General features: G+C 40.5%; 1 protein-coding gene across 1 annotated transcript; it reads left to right on the top strand.

Moving 5' to 3' along the window:
* Positions 1–5,861: 5,861 nt before the first annotated feature.
* Positions 5,862–10,844, top strand: dtnbp1b (dystrobrevin binding protein 1b; the record flags this gene model as incomplete). The annotated part of the gene is made up of 3 exons (XM_083899485.1): positions 5,862–6,069; positions 9,545–9,688; positions 10,507–10,844. The coding sequence occupies 3 exons, from the start codon at positions 5,862–5,864 to the stop codon at positions 10,842–10,844; spliced, it is 690 nt and encodes a 229-aa protein (XP_083755611.1).
* Positions 10,845–15,551: the final 4,707 nt, after the last annotated feature.

The raw sequence follows: 15,551 nt of genomic DNA, 5'->3' as shown, positions 1-15,551 counted from the left end.
ATTATACATTATATTGTATAAATGTGCATTATATATGCACATTTAGTCTATCCAGCAAAGTGACATTTGTGACTCAGTTATAGATGACTGAATGGTTCATTCTACTTTATTTAACAGTCACACGCCTGTGCTTGTTTCATACATGTTCACAAATACTATATTTCATTCACTCCCCCACCGACATAAACAATTTATTTGTGTATCGTTTGTCACTTAGCGTGCACAGTAACCGTGTTTGCTGTGCGTATGTGATGGAGAGGAACAGTCGATTGTGTGTGTGTGTGCTATTTACTGCACAGTCGGGGGGCTGCCTTCAGCAGAAACCTGAGCGCATGAGAGACAGAGTGAGGCGGACAGAATCTTAAAAATGCCACGGCTGAGAGAGCAGTGCTTAAGAAGACGAAGAAGAAGAAGAAGCAGTGGCTGTCTCCACTGTCAAAGTCTGCCTCTCAGTCTGGAGGCTTCGTGCTGCTGTCTCAGAATGAAATATGGAGCCTTTATAAGCAAACAGGGAAAAAAAAATCCATCTGTGAGCAGACAGCTAATTTAAAGTGGCGGCTAGAACAAGGGGGATTTCATATCAGATATTGAACATGTTCGGTAAATCAGCTTGATGTATAAGTGTATGAAACAGTTATAATGAGATTGTTTGAGCTTTAATCAAAACAGAAAAAGAATTGACCTTGATATAATGATTTTGCATTTTACTCCATTATTCTTTTTTGACTTACAGTTCACGGTCATACACGGTGAGAAAGAATGCCGTCCTCTAATCTCCTCCCAGAATGCACATGGATAACACTCACTCCCGTCAAGTGCTGCTTATTACTGGCTTTCTCTCTCACAAATGCTTACTGGCCACTTTATTAGGTACACAGGAGAAGTGGCAGGAGTGGTCGAATGCTGCCGTAACTCATCTGCTTCAACGTCTGATGAAACGCTCTGACCTGACTGTCTGGCACCGACAACAATGCCATGTTCACGGTCACTTAAATGATCTTTATCTTCTCCATTCTGATGCTCAGTTTGAACTTCACCACCGTGTCTACATTGCCTAAATGTAGTTGCTGACAAGCATTTGCCCAATAGATTGGTCAGTGAGTGGATACAAACAGTCTCAGAGGAGCAGTACTTATCTAATACTGTCCACACACACAAACATTGGCTCTAATCCCAGGCCTGTAACAGGCATTGTTGGCGAACAGATCATCCATCCATCAGCACAGCCTGCAGTGACTTCACACAGCTGTTGATGTACAAAAATACATATTTCAGTTTGAAAGAGAGGTTGTTAGCGTGACTTGTTATTTTACACGTGCTTAAATAAAGTGTCAGTTCTTTAAACACAATGTTTCCCTTTTTACCTATAGCGGATCTAACTTAACAAAATCCTGAAAGAGCTCTAATCATTACCTGAAAAGGACTCAGTGAAATGAAATTACTTCCTGTTGAAAGTAAGCCCAAATTAGCGTCGACTGCATAAAAGGAAATGGGGTGACCAATCATGTATGACTAACACTTAACGCCAAGATTTGCAGTGTGCTTCTGTGAGGCAGGCTGTGAGAAATTGACTCATTTAGTCAAATCTGAAGCATAAGCTGGATCCTGAAGACCTGAATTGGCCTTGATGATGGAGTTTTCTCACTACCTTTGAGACGAAGGCTCTTCTGCACTTTTATGTGTCGTATTAAACGGCATTCACAGCAAACTCTTTTAAACACACAGCAAATAAAATACAGACTGCAACTAGTGTAAACCACTTTTGGTTTAGGTTTTCAGGTGAAAACAAGTGAACATTGGTAGTAATGTTATTTTGTTGATCCAGGTGCAAATACTCAGTCTAGTTTACATGTTGTCATACAAATCTGCTTACTTTCTTGTCAAACACCAGCTACTGCATACAGATTTTGCCATTGGCTATCATTTGGCATATCATGAGGCTGGTTATCCCAGACTCCTTCCCCTTTTTTTAAATGCCAGAGCAGTTGCTCCGTCACCTCGCTCTCTCCTCCATGCGAAGCATGGCGCTGCAACTCTGTGTTAGATTTCACAAACAGACCACGACCCCTCACAGCTCATCTCTCTCCTCCTCCTCTCCCTCAATCAGGTCTGAGGCTCCTTCTTGGTATTTTTCAAAATCAGGCATTGGGCAGTTTTAGCTACAGAAGACGGTGTTTAGTTACTGTCAGGAGCAAAGTTACCATTAGCAGGTTAATGGTACTCTGCTTGTATATGAAATTACTATATATATAAATTGCACCCAGGTGCATGGTGCACCCACGCACACAAACACATGTACACACTCTTACACCCTGACACCCTACAGCCCCCTTTTTCCTGTGGGTTCTGCTTCCTGTGTCTGTGCAGCACATACAGCATCACACATTTCTCTCTCTACTGCTGAAGATATAAGTGTGATGATATTATGAGTCTCACGTCATATTGATCCGTCTGCACGAATAGCTGATTGAACCAGAAGAACACGACCGCTTATTTTATGTTCTTTATGTTCTCTTTATTTCCCCTGGGATTTGTGGGGGGGTCGCACAGTGGAGAGGTCCTAGAGGTTGTGTACTGTTAAAAAAAAAAAAAAAAAAAAAACCTGTGAGGAGAAATCTTTTTCTTTTTTACATGATGTTTGAAGGCTCTGACGCAACTAAGACAACAACAACAAACTCAGGTAGATCACTTCATGTTTTGTTCCTGTAGTTTTCATTGTGAAATCAAAAGTAAGACAGGAAATAGGTTGCTAATATTGCTAAGCCCTTGTGTTTGATGATATTTCATCTGACATCGCCTCTGTGACTAACAATACAACTGCCTTAACTCCTCTGAGTCATCGCCACGTGTGTCAGTATCTGTACGAGCATAAGAATCATGTCATACAAGCGTGTAATTGAATGTTGTTTGAGGCTGTGCAGGCATTTGTCTTTTGATTTCACTCTGTAACTCCATATGTTTAATTTAATGTATATACTGTACAGCTGCAGTATAACGGCTCAGGCTGGAACAGAGAGTAGAAATGGCTGAATTTATTGAATTTTTGCTCTTACACTTCAGTGCAATCATGTCAGCTAAATATGACTGACAGCCAAAAACAGTCACAACATGCACAGTAGGATTGAAGAAAACACCAAAGGGAAGGGGGAGAAAGAAGAAGTTAACAAATAAAAAAACACCAGGTGGTTTTATGCTCCAAAGATGCCCGGTTATGTTCAGTTGTTTTTATTTGAACTTTACTGCCAATCCAATCCAATCCAATCCAACTTTATTGCGAAAGCACTTTAAAACAACCACAGTGAACCAAAGTGCTGTACAGAAGAATAAATAAAAGACGCATTGGTGAATGGAAGGATGGGTTTGCTCATTGAGACAGGACAACAGACAGACAGACGGGCATACACATTCAGTTTGGTAAAACATCTAAACAAACAGAGATAGAGTACATACTAATAATGTATTGTGAATAAAATAATATATATATATATATATATATATATATATATATACAAACAGGATCTAGCTCTATTGTTGTTGTCTGTGCACAAGCTGTAATTATAGCCAAACACACTGGCTGACCCCTCTCTTCCTGTATCCCCTGATACTAACCCTGCACAATTTGAACAAAGCTTCCCCAAGGTCCATAATCTAATAGACCAGCAACACACACACGCACGCACGCACGCACGCACGCACGCACGCACACACACACAGTGAGGGGAGGACAGTGTCAGGATAGAAAGGCAAGAGTGATGGAGAAAAAGATGGGTAGTCAGATTACAGAGATGAATTGACAGCTGAGTGAGGACTGACACAGAGATTGCGTGCATGCATGTGTGTGTGCGCGCGCGTGTGTGTGTGTCTGTGTGTCGAGGTCTGTTGGTGTGAGCTCTACTGGGACTGCATTGTTCTCTCAGTCTGCTATGAGCCCCTTTAGGGCCCAGTCTATTTCATCAGGACTCTGGTGTGTGTGTGACACCTGCTCTCTGACGCCATGGTAAAACTAACACTCCGCAGGCAGTGGATTTTGGATATTGATTTTTTTTATGTGATTTTTGCAGGGAAGATAAAGTTCAGTAACAGTAAGAAGAAAAGCACATTTACAGGGATATCGTTACAGGGAAGGGAAGGCAAAGCAGGCGATTGCCTGAGGCTCTTGAGATGAGAGCGGGACCTCCAGAAGCTTCAATTCATTAGTCCACAGCAATTTTGTGAGAGTACACTTAGATTTTATGATCCACTACAGGATAATGACACTAACTGGGTCTGATGTCACTAGCTTGCTTTGGTTTGATTCAAAGTAGGGGCCTGCGGGTCCCTTTTTTGTCTTGAAAAGTCACGCATTTATGTTTTATTACCACTATATACATCTGTACTTTTTGCCCATATGAAACCCAAAACACTGCAGGTCACTTTAAACATTTTTGTGACGGGCCTGGCTCTCACCACGGCAGTTAGTGTTGTGTATAATCAGTTGTGCTGTCGTCCATCACAGGGAGACGAATGATCTGAAGAGACAGCCTGTCCCAGACTCCAGGCTTTAGTCGTGACAAGACACACAAGCACAAGCGCTCACACACACACACACTGAGACCGTCTCTCTGTCCACAGGGTCGTGTTTTCTTTCACCTTTCTTTCTGCCCACTGCCTTTGCCTGGACCAATCAGAATCCTGTAAATGCCATGTCAAGGCCAGTTGCACCTAAAACAAAAGAAAAAGAAGTGGCTCAGCAAAATAAAACGTGTCCTTTCATATTCCTATTCTACCAGTGGAGGAGCAAACACAGTGACTACAGGATAACTGAATTATCCTTTATACTTCAGCCTAATTAAAGAATAAAACAAAACACAGCAGCAGTCAACTGAACTGACCTGTCGAAGTCGCAGCATAATTGCGGTTTCAAAGCAGCAGGAGACGAGGCTTGGTTTGCTGAAGTGTGTGCAGCAGAGGTCAGTGTGTTGTACGTGTGTGTGTTTTTCCTCCTGTGCAAACCACAAGAGACCGTTGTGAGTTACTAAGGCATGAGTGAATCAAGGAATATGAGCATACGGTTTATGAGCATTAAGATCAACATTGTCGTGCTTGAGTGAAGGGTTAGTTCATGTCTGATCACGATGCACTTAGATTAATAAGTATGTTGGATTAATTCAACTGGAGTTTACATTTCTCTTAGTTCAGTCTAGAACACGTTTGTCAAAGTTAAACCATTTATTTCGACAAATTAAAATAGAGTTAGACTTGGCACCGATGCTCTGCTCTTTAGATGCTGCCTAAAGCAGCAAGTTTTGAGCCTGTTAGACTCTGATCTAATGAGGTGAAGCACCAGCGGCAGCAGTGTGAGGCAGTATTGGTGTAGCAAGAAATGAATGACGGAGCAGTGTTATTGAAATTGTCTGCCTTGATGAGAGAGTTGCTGTGATTGGAGGGTGACTAATAGACTGTAGTCATCTGTGGCATATGACTACCATGTCCTGCATGAATTAAAGCAAGTCTTTGTTTATAGTGCATTATTCTTTCCTTTCTTATTTTCCTGCTGCTTTCAGAATAAAAACAATTGCGCAGATGTAGCTAGCCCTTGAGCGTTTTCTAAACTCGAGGGTTGTCATTTTATTGTCGAAATAATTGTGGGTTTATCGGAAATTAAAATTGATTTGCTTATGGAAGTTTTCACCTGTGTATATTTTCTCACTGTAATTCTACACTGGGTTATTTTAAGACAGAAAAATGTGTATTGTTTAGCGATAAAACACATGATTAATCTTTTTTAAAAGTTAATCATACTTGAGATAAATATTGCTGCAAAACATTAATTTAGACTGACCGTACCCCGGCTTTCTGTCCTCATCCTCCAGCCTTTTACCATGAATATCACTTGTGATCAGATGGTGTTGTGTGTTGTAGTGGAGCTGGATGCGGAGCACCCACAGAGAGTCCCTGGAGCAGAGCAGGGAGTCGTCCCACCTCCTCAGGTCAAGCTGAAAGAGAGGCAGAAGTTCTTCGAGGAGGCTTTCCAGCAAGACATGGAACAGTACTTGTCCACGGGCTATCTGCAGATTGCTGAGAGGAGAGGTGAGAAGGAGGGGAGGGGATTTCAGAGGGTCTTCTTATTAATGCTCTTTTTTCCCATTCCATGTGGTGGAAAAAAAGATTGAGGTGCAGTATCTGTAACTTCTCCAGTGATAAACGCCAAAGCCATCTGGCATTCAAACAAATGAATTCCAAACTCCTGATACTATCAACCTGAACCTTCACTCTTCAAGTGCGTATCACAAGATTGAGCCCTAATGGCTTTCTGCACTGAGACTCCACACTCTTGACTGCCTGACACTAAACACACAAGCAGAGCCATTACTTTGAAAAATGCCACCGTGCCGTAACCAGTGTATTTCCATACAAATGTATTTTTCTTCCACTGGGATTGCAAATGAACTGTGCTGCGGTTTAATCCATGCATTACTGCCAAAGATCTGTTGCTGGAGTGTCCGAGTGATGCATTGAAAGGAAGGCGTGGACTAAGTTTGTAATGTGATTTATCTTCTTCTTTCACTCGTCTATCTTTAATCCATCGAGAGCAGTGTGGAGCGGCGAGGATGGAGATGGAGTTGAAAGAAAGAGACTTGAAAACAAGAGAGCGGAGAGATTTGTGATTTCATTGTCACCCAAAATGAACCATCCATCTTCTACCACTTTATCATCCACATGAGGGTCGCGGGGGGGGAGCTGTGCCAATCTCAGCTGACATAGGGCGATAGGCGATAGGGGTACACCCTGAACAGTTCAGCAGTCCATCACAGGGACACAGAGACAAACAACCATCCACTCTCACACCTATGGTCTAATTTACCTAATCTCCTAACCTAATCTAAGGGAAAACCCATGCACACACAAGGGGAGAACACATGACAAAAACTATCACCAAAACACAAAATGAGGTACGGTTAAAATGAAATAGTGGAGCTTTATATGTGTGGCCACCATCCAGCCGTAGTAATAAAAAAAAAAAAAGAAGAGATTTCTGCATTTCGACTTAACACATTGAAATATGTGATTCACAGTGGAGTGGCAAATGTGGGATGCTGAACAAAAAACCCACAGCAGATGCATTTGAATAGCGAGGTCTAATTGCCATATAAGAGCGTGTGTAATTATTTACAGAGGTGGCTCACATTGTCATTGTGGTGACACACGATCTCAAAATAAGCATTCTGTGTGAATTTCTGCTGAATAACACAGCGCGCAGAGACTCGGGGCTGCAACACTGAGCTGAAAAACTGAAAAAGAGACAGAGGATGATAGGAAAAGGGACACCCAAGAAAAAAAGAGGAAGGCGTAAGCTAACAAAGTCTTGTTTCAAGGGTGTTATACACACATGCTCTGCATAAATATATACAAAATGTGGTCTCTGTAATTTCACTATTGACAAAAATCAATTTTCTAAGCAGGGGAATCTTTTACGCAACGCAGAAAAGAAGATCAGTCACATGGAAACATTGTTCTCAGTGCAGTGCTTCCTGAATGACCTTCAAACCATAGACATTCTTTGTGTGTTGTGTTTATTTCTGCTCATGTGCTGGAAACATTGCTCCATTTGGGACAAAAAAAAGAAGTGAATCGACATCCTCCATACTATGTTTTTTTTTTTTTCTTCCTGTGCAGCTGCTCCTATGTGATGGTAAGTGCACAACTGACAGGAGTGAAAATGCACACAAGAAGAGGATGCTTATACCGGGAAGTCATTAGCGAACATTATACCCTAGTTTCTCTCAGACGTGTGTCACAGAGAAACACCACAGCTGTCTCCACATGGAGCGAGAGGGAAGGAGGGGGAAAAAAAGTGTTTGTAGTGATTTTGTATATGTGTTAAGTGATTTCCATGTACATACGTATCATTCATTCACGGTTTTGCATAAATGTGTGGACGTTCAAATGTATTATGTACACAAGTCAAGAACTGGTATTGAGGTGATGATGTGTGTTGCTATTTTATGGACATTTTTGATGTCCATGGGAAATAATATTACCCCCCCCCTCTCTCTCTCTCTCTCTCTCTCTCTCTCTCTCTCTCTCTCTCTATCAACTCTTTATTCTGCTCTCTTTCCCTTGTGCTGCCCTCATTTGCTCTCCTCATTTCCTTGAGGTACAGTAGCCAATGGCATCTTTTCTCACTGCTAAATGTCCCGGCCAATCATCACGCTTCTTCTTCCTGTTGTGTTTCAAATCTGCGCCACCTTTCCCCCCCACCCCCCCATCACGTGGACCCTCCACCCTCCATCCCTACACCACACTGAGCGGCTGTTTGTAAAGCATGCAGCACATCATGACAGGGGACAGAGGGAGCTTGTCCTCTTGCAAGGTGGTGAATCCAGGACTGTAGTAGACGATAATATGAGCTGCTGTGAGAGACAGTAACACAACATGAAACACAATGAGTGTAATGTTGAATTTAACATTCATGTGTTGTATATGTGGACCCTGCATTATTAAAGGTCCAGTGTGTAAGATTAAGCTGCAGTTTTTAGCATTAGGCAGAAATTGAAATTGAATAATATACAGACATGTGGAATCACCTCAAGCCCCAATGGAAAATGTGCTTTTGATGAGTTGAGGGATATTCAGCTGCAACGTATAGATAGACCAATAGATGTCGCTAAATCCTACACTGTGTACCACCTATTATCCCATCATTTTCTACAAACAAAAAGATAATAAGATCAAGTCATATCAAATTGGTATGATCAATTCTTTGTAATTTGATTGCTAGTATTTAAATTATCTATAAAACTGAGCATATCGGCGACGACGCGTTTGCACAAGCGCACTTTGCATTGCAGTCGTTAGGCGACGGTTTGTGCTATCAAAAAAAAAAAACCTCCAACAGTTTCTGAAAGCTGAGAAGTTGCACGTCAAAGCCAACACGTGGTTATTATAGTGATTTAACTCAGAAGCCGGCGAATCAGAGAGGAGAGAGTGTACATGTTTTTGGCCTGTTTTTGGCACATTGAGAATCAAAAAATGTTATTGTAAAGTTTGATACTGTTCAAATTTCAAATTAACATGTACAACTGCAGTGTTTTTTTTTAATTGTTAGAACAGTATTTGAACATGCAGTAAATTGCAAATAACTGCCAGATATTGGAAGTTATTCTAGAAAAATGGCCAAAAGCACAGGACATTTTCTGCTACTTTTCTGGTTATAATAAGCAAAACAAAAAAAGAAGAAGAAAAAAGGACATTTTGAGGGTTACGTTTTAAAGGGTTAAAGATATTGCTGGTGTTGCTTGTTGCCTTCATACACAGCTTCCTGACACCTGCAAATCCATAGTGTGTGTTAATGGTATAAGCACAGTGTTCCATGTACATAATGCTTGACCATTTCAAATGCCATCCAGCTTCAGCCCATTTGCTGTTTTGTTAATTAATGGAATAAAAAAAAAGCAAAAAAACAAAAGCACATTTCTTCCTGGACTCAGCCTCCTTGCTGCTGCTCTTTGAAGGCTGTCGTCTTACCTGTGGTTAATAAATTGTTCTTCCGTGTTGTGTTCAGAGCCGTTAGGAAGCATGTCGTCCATGGAGGTGAACGTGGACATGCTGGAGCAGATGGACTTAATGGACATGTCCGACCACGAGGCCCTGGATGTGTTTCTCCACTCGGGGGGAGAGGACAACAGCGCCGCTTCACCTGTCACAGGTACACACACACACACACACACACACATTTAATTAGTCACAAGAAAACAATGTGCTGAAACAAGAATATGTGACTCAAGATTGACGAGCATAATGTTATGACACCGTGCACCAACGCCATCTGTCAACATCTGCTTTGAAAACATGTTTCAGTGAACGAGCAACAGCGTCCAACTGACACTGGTTTTTTTTTCTAAAATCAATTTGACGATGAAGTAAATCGCTCATACTTTATGTGCGGAGGCAACTGTACGGAAGAGTATTAGGGCACAATTCTGAGATTAAAGTTATGAGAATAAAAGTCAGAATTCTGAGATTAGAGTTAGAATTCTGATTCAGATTAAGAAAAAGTAAGAAATTCTGAAGGGGCAAAAACATCAAAATTATAAGATTAAGGGAAAAAGTCAGAATTTTGAGATTAAAGTTGAAATCAGAATTCTAAGATTAAAGTCCAATTCTGACTTTTTAATCAGAATTCTGATTAATCTCAGATTTCATGCCGTTTTTCTTGCTTATTTTTTACATGTGGCACTAATACTCTTCCGTACAACTGAGCTTGGACTTTTTTTTTAACCAAAATTCTAACAAATCCCTTCATTACTGTGACCTGGAATCCAGATATCTTTTCTTTGCAGTTTCTGCCTGAGATAGCAAATCAATAATGAATAATAATAAATAATTGAATTGTATGTGTTTTTTTAAAGAAAGGGGAACAATTCCCAAACAGCTTGTGCTGGTTTATAAAATGAGGTTCTCACTGTTCTCACCCAGGAGCGTTGTGAACTTGTTTTTCCTCCAAATCCATCTCCTTTCACTCAGGACCAGATGTGGAGTCTTTCACCACAGAGATCACTCTCCAGGTTCCCACGCAGGCCGAGCTCCGCCACAAGCTTTCCTCCCTTTCGTCCACCTGCACCGACTCGGCCAGCCAGGACACGGAGGCTGGGGAGGAGGAAGAGGAGGAGGATGAGGAGGAGCAGTCCGAACAGCGAGGAGGTGGCGTTGGAGGATCAGGGCGAGGAGGACGGAGGAGAGGGCCGCCGGTGGTCGTGACCCTGGATGAGGAGGAGGTGCACGCAGACACGGCGTTGGTGGACAGGGTGGACCACGAGGACCGGGCGAGCACAGACTGTGAGGGGAGCAGGTTGAAGGTTTGAGAAGAGAACTGGGCTGGAATTTTTAACACAAACACAAAAAGCTGCCAAATCAGATAATATATATATATATACACACACAACACTGGCTTTACTTTCTCTCCAATCTACGAATCCATTTTATATAAAACATATGAAAGAAAACACAATGAGGCTGCACTAACTGCCACATGACCATGCCTTCAAACACTGCAGAGTATTTAAATTCTAATTGAATCTTGGGTAAGACTTTACAGTACAGTTAATGAGGTATTAGTGTGGTGATCGCTTTGTAAGAAGGAAGTAATATCATGGTAAAACAATGGTCTATAGTAAGTAAGGTTGGTAATATAAATGAATAATGTGTGTGGGACAACTTTGATTCACACAATTTCCATGTTATTCTAATTATCTAAACATTTCTTTGGAATAACATGGTATGACATTAATATTATGTTATTCCCACACTGTGCGTGTTTAAAAATGCATTAGAATAAAGTGCTATTACCACAATATTACCTCCCAATTACAATATTATTGCGACCCATGCTGTTACTGAGCAGTGATTTTAAATTGGTTTGGGTTTTAGCGTTAGAGGACTGAGCGGCTTAAGGTGCACATGAATCGTTTGGGATTAGAGAATCAGAGAGTGGTCTGATTATACTAAATAATAAATATAGGTGATTTGGATCTACACATTAAAATCATCCATATGTCCTTTTCAGCTCATTCTGTGCTAATACTTCAGCAGATCATTGTGAGTTCTTTCATGTGTTGGGATATTTTAAGAAAGAAATACCTCTGTCAGGTTCACCCAGGTTTTGAAGATTTTTTTTGTTCCGTCTTTCTTCCCCAAAAACAACGCTCTGTTTATGCCAAATATGGCACAGTTCTGATATTTAAAAACTGGGCTAAACCTGATATAAAAAAAAATCAATCATAATTCGATGTTCTACTGATCATTTGATGCTTTATAACTGCAAATGCTGACCAGCTGACACCAAGCACATGGGTATTTCTTATACTATGACTTTATGGACAAGCTGAATCCCCAAAGCTTGTTTTATCGACCCCTCATAAGTGGTTCATGAGCAAGAGTCAATATTTTAAAGTGTGCCAAACCAATTAGATCATACAGTATATATGTGTGCCACTGGTGTTGATAAATATGGTCTGCAGTCACCTGACAGTGGCTTGTATACCACGCAGTGCGAGTTTGCCACCAATCAATACCTGGACTGTGTGCTATGCACCGGAAAACACAAAACTGTATCCCGATCACTCATTCCTTTCTTTTCCCCCCTGCCTATAATTCCCGACTTATCGGTAATAAATGTTTCTCCCTCGGCATTGTTTAATATCCCATCCAGGTATGACAGGAACAGTTTAAAGGCTGAAATGTGAGCAGGATTTAAGGGTTTGAGCATTAACAGTCCCCCCCCGTGCGCTCTCTTGATTTACAGCTCTTTACAAACGAAAAGCTCACATGTCAGCGATGGATTTAGTTTTGAAATAAAGTGTTTGTTTTTTTTTCTTCGGAGAGAATATGAAATCATATATTTATATCCAGTATTGCAGTTAAATGTTTTTTAAATGGAAAACAAAGGAACAAGCAATACTAGTGTTGTGCAGAGAGAGTGGACGTGTCAGTAAATAGTGCACTTTAATGAGGAACTGCAGGATCCTCCTCGATAGTCTGCATGTACAATGTGTAGCGAGTGAAAATAGTGAGAAGAGCTCCTCCAGTGTCTGTTTGCATCTTTTATCCACAGCTATTAGTTTCTTCTTCTCCTTTGTGAGACGATTAGTTCACAACAAAACGTTTTTTCCGACTCGCCTCGAGCGATATCTGTCCAGCAATGCAGGTGTTTACACGCTTGGTTTTCAATTCCCACTCAGATTTCTTCCCGTGAAATTAAAGAAAACAACAACAAAAAGTGATTTATTTTGGCCAGAGACAGTGTCCTGTTACAACAGGCCTCACTGTTTTACATCAAGTGAGAATAAATATGCGCATTACTGAGCAAATTGTCTTGCTGTGGCAGCATGATGATGCAGTTCTGGGTCTGAATCCTTGTCCTGCGCAGAGTTTGCATCATCATGGCTGAAAGAGATAACAATTTTCCAAATCTGAATCATTTTAAAACAGCAATTCAGTTGCAATTTTTGCAAATTAGGCCATAGTCTATTTTAAGTCATGTTCTTTAAGTCATATGTAAGAATGTGGCTAAAAACGGTTACTACACTCAAATTCAAAATCTTTTATGTTTAGTTTTCTCCGCTCTTGTAGCTCAGACGTCACTGGCAACCCGTGGTTACTCGGCAGCTGAGACTTTACTGACTGCAATGATTGGTAGATGGCGGTAGGTGGCGCCACATGCTAAAACATGGTTGCAAAATATAGACATGATTTGCAGTCTGCAAAATATTTTTTTAATGTGAATATTTTGTCTGTACTGTTGTTGTTTGTGAGTTCAGTTTGTTATATGAACATTATTCCTGAGTCTCTGACATATTAGGAGGATTTTATGGCCAGTTGCTTTAGATTTATTACATAATGCACCCTCAAGGTTCTTTTTCATAATTTCATATTATTTTGGATGGTCGATGACATGTTCTCGACCTTACTATGGAATTTAGTGCTTAATCGTTTGTCTCACGTGAGAACAGTGCAGCTTTACCCAGAGTAAATATTAGAAGCTTGATTGACAGTTTGATACTGTAGGAAACCAGAGTATCTGGAGAGAACTGACATGTACAGTCCACCAGTTCATGTGGCTCCAGCCCTTCCTCCTCCTCCCTTTGCTCTAAAGGGATAAGCTTTATAGTTAATGGAGCGATGGATTAGTCTGCCAATCATTTCTCAGCTTAAGTCTTCATACTAGTTAAGAGGTCTGCAAAAAAAGAAGATGAAAACCTTTTAATTATGGGTGTTTTTGCAAGTTGCTGATTACTTCCCCATCAGCCGACTTCTCATTTCTGTTAAACGTTGGACATCATAAGAGATTAAGCGACGCAGGACGACATGAAGTCTAAATGACCGAACACACACACACACACAGAGACACACGAGCAGGTCTGGAAAGAAAATGACAGTGAATTGTCGGTAAGTTTTTATTAAACCTTAAGTACAAACTGCAAAAGTAAAAAACTGTCAATATAACCAACATGAGACTCTCTTTCCAAGTGGAGGGAAAGGCCGAGATGCGGCACTAATAAATTAAGTCACCAGAGACCCCACTGTGAGCAAGTATTTCATACTGTAGAAAATGGAAGAAACAAAAGACCTGACAAACAAAAAAAATCCCATCAGAATAAAATATATTGTAAGGCCATAAAAACTTGACAACCACTTTTTATTGTTGAAAACACCCGACTCGGTATTTCATTAAATAGTCCTAAAACAGTTCAGTCTTCTGCGAGGGACGACAACCAACAAACTGGATTATAGGATTTTTCCTTGACAGTCACCACTGGCAAGCTCAGTGCAACATGAGTAGCTACTACATTTTTTGTTGAATTTTCAGTAATGAAAATGTAAAAACCCATTTTTTTTTTTTTTTAGTGAACACATCTTTTTTTTCCCTTTTCTTTAAAAAAGTAAAGCTAAACAAACAAAACTAGGTCGGGGGGCAGTCGTTGGCTACTCAACATCTTTCTTAGTGATATAAGCAGCACTTAAAAGTTTTATACACGTTTACCAGAGCAACCCTGTAAGCATCAAACTCACACAGATGAAGAAAGGGGGAAATGTAAGGCTTTTTCTTCATCAAGCGCACTCCTCTCCTCGGGAACTTCTCTCTCTCTCTCCTCTTTAGTCCTTCCCTCCTTTCTTTCTTCCTTAACCCCAGAAAAAGGCTCAAGTATTTAAAGAAATTTACAGGATTATGTACAAAAAAAAAAAGTTGATGTTGTGTTTGCGTTGGACTTTTTCCTCTCTCTCTCTCTTTCTCTAAAAAAAACAACCACTCAATAATAAATCTGAAAAAAGGGAAACGAATGCAAAAGTCAAAAAACAAAAGGACAAGGACGAAAAAAAAAACATCCTTGAATTTGATATTTCACATTTTACACACTTTGACTAGTGGCTCTACTTGAGATAACACGTCAACAAAACAAAAAAAAAAGAAACAATAATAATAATAATATAATATAATAATTAATGTTTACTGGTACAGATGAAACAAGAGGACTGGAAGAATGGAATGTTAACACGATTGCACATCTAGAAGCGGAGAAGCCTGAAAGCTTCTCTGCCCTGTGGGACTGGGGGAGTGTGAGCTCGCCGTTAGCCGACAGCAGGCCGCGAACCCCCAGATTTTAATTTTGTGTTGTTATACAGTAATTATAACCAACAGCACCAATAAAAAAAATGGATCTCCTTGCTAAGTATCAGGCACAGTTTTCACTTGCTAGCGAAGGAGGGATCCCTCCGTTTAAACCAGGAAGTGAGGTCAAGCAGCTGCAGCTCTGCCCTCGCTCACGTCCACCGACGAAGAAAAACAACAACGTACACAGAAGACTGTTTTTTTTTTTGCAAAGAAAACTAGAAAACAAAAAAAAACAAAGCTAAAATTTTCAAAACAGAATAAACATAACCGACCAACAATAAAAACCAACATCATCTGTCTTTCAAGTTTTTACCTCGCGACACCAACACCCCTTATATATATATATAAAAAAAAGCAGGAGCTAAAATCAAATCAATAAAAAAGGAACTCCTCTTCCTCA

The sequence above is a fragment of the Microchirus variegatus genome (genome assembly GCF_963457635.1).
Source record: "Microchirus variegatus genome assembly, chromosome: 13".
Taxonomy (NCBI): domain Eukaryota; kingdom Metazoa; phylum Chordata; class Actinopteri; order Pleuronectiformes; family Soleidae; genus Microchirus; species Microchirus variegatus.
Note: the sequence above shows the minus strand (reverse complement) of the source record. Positions and strands in the feature narration are given on the sequence as shown.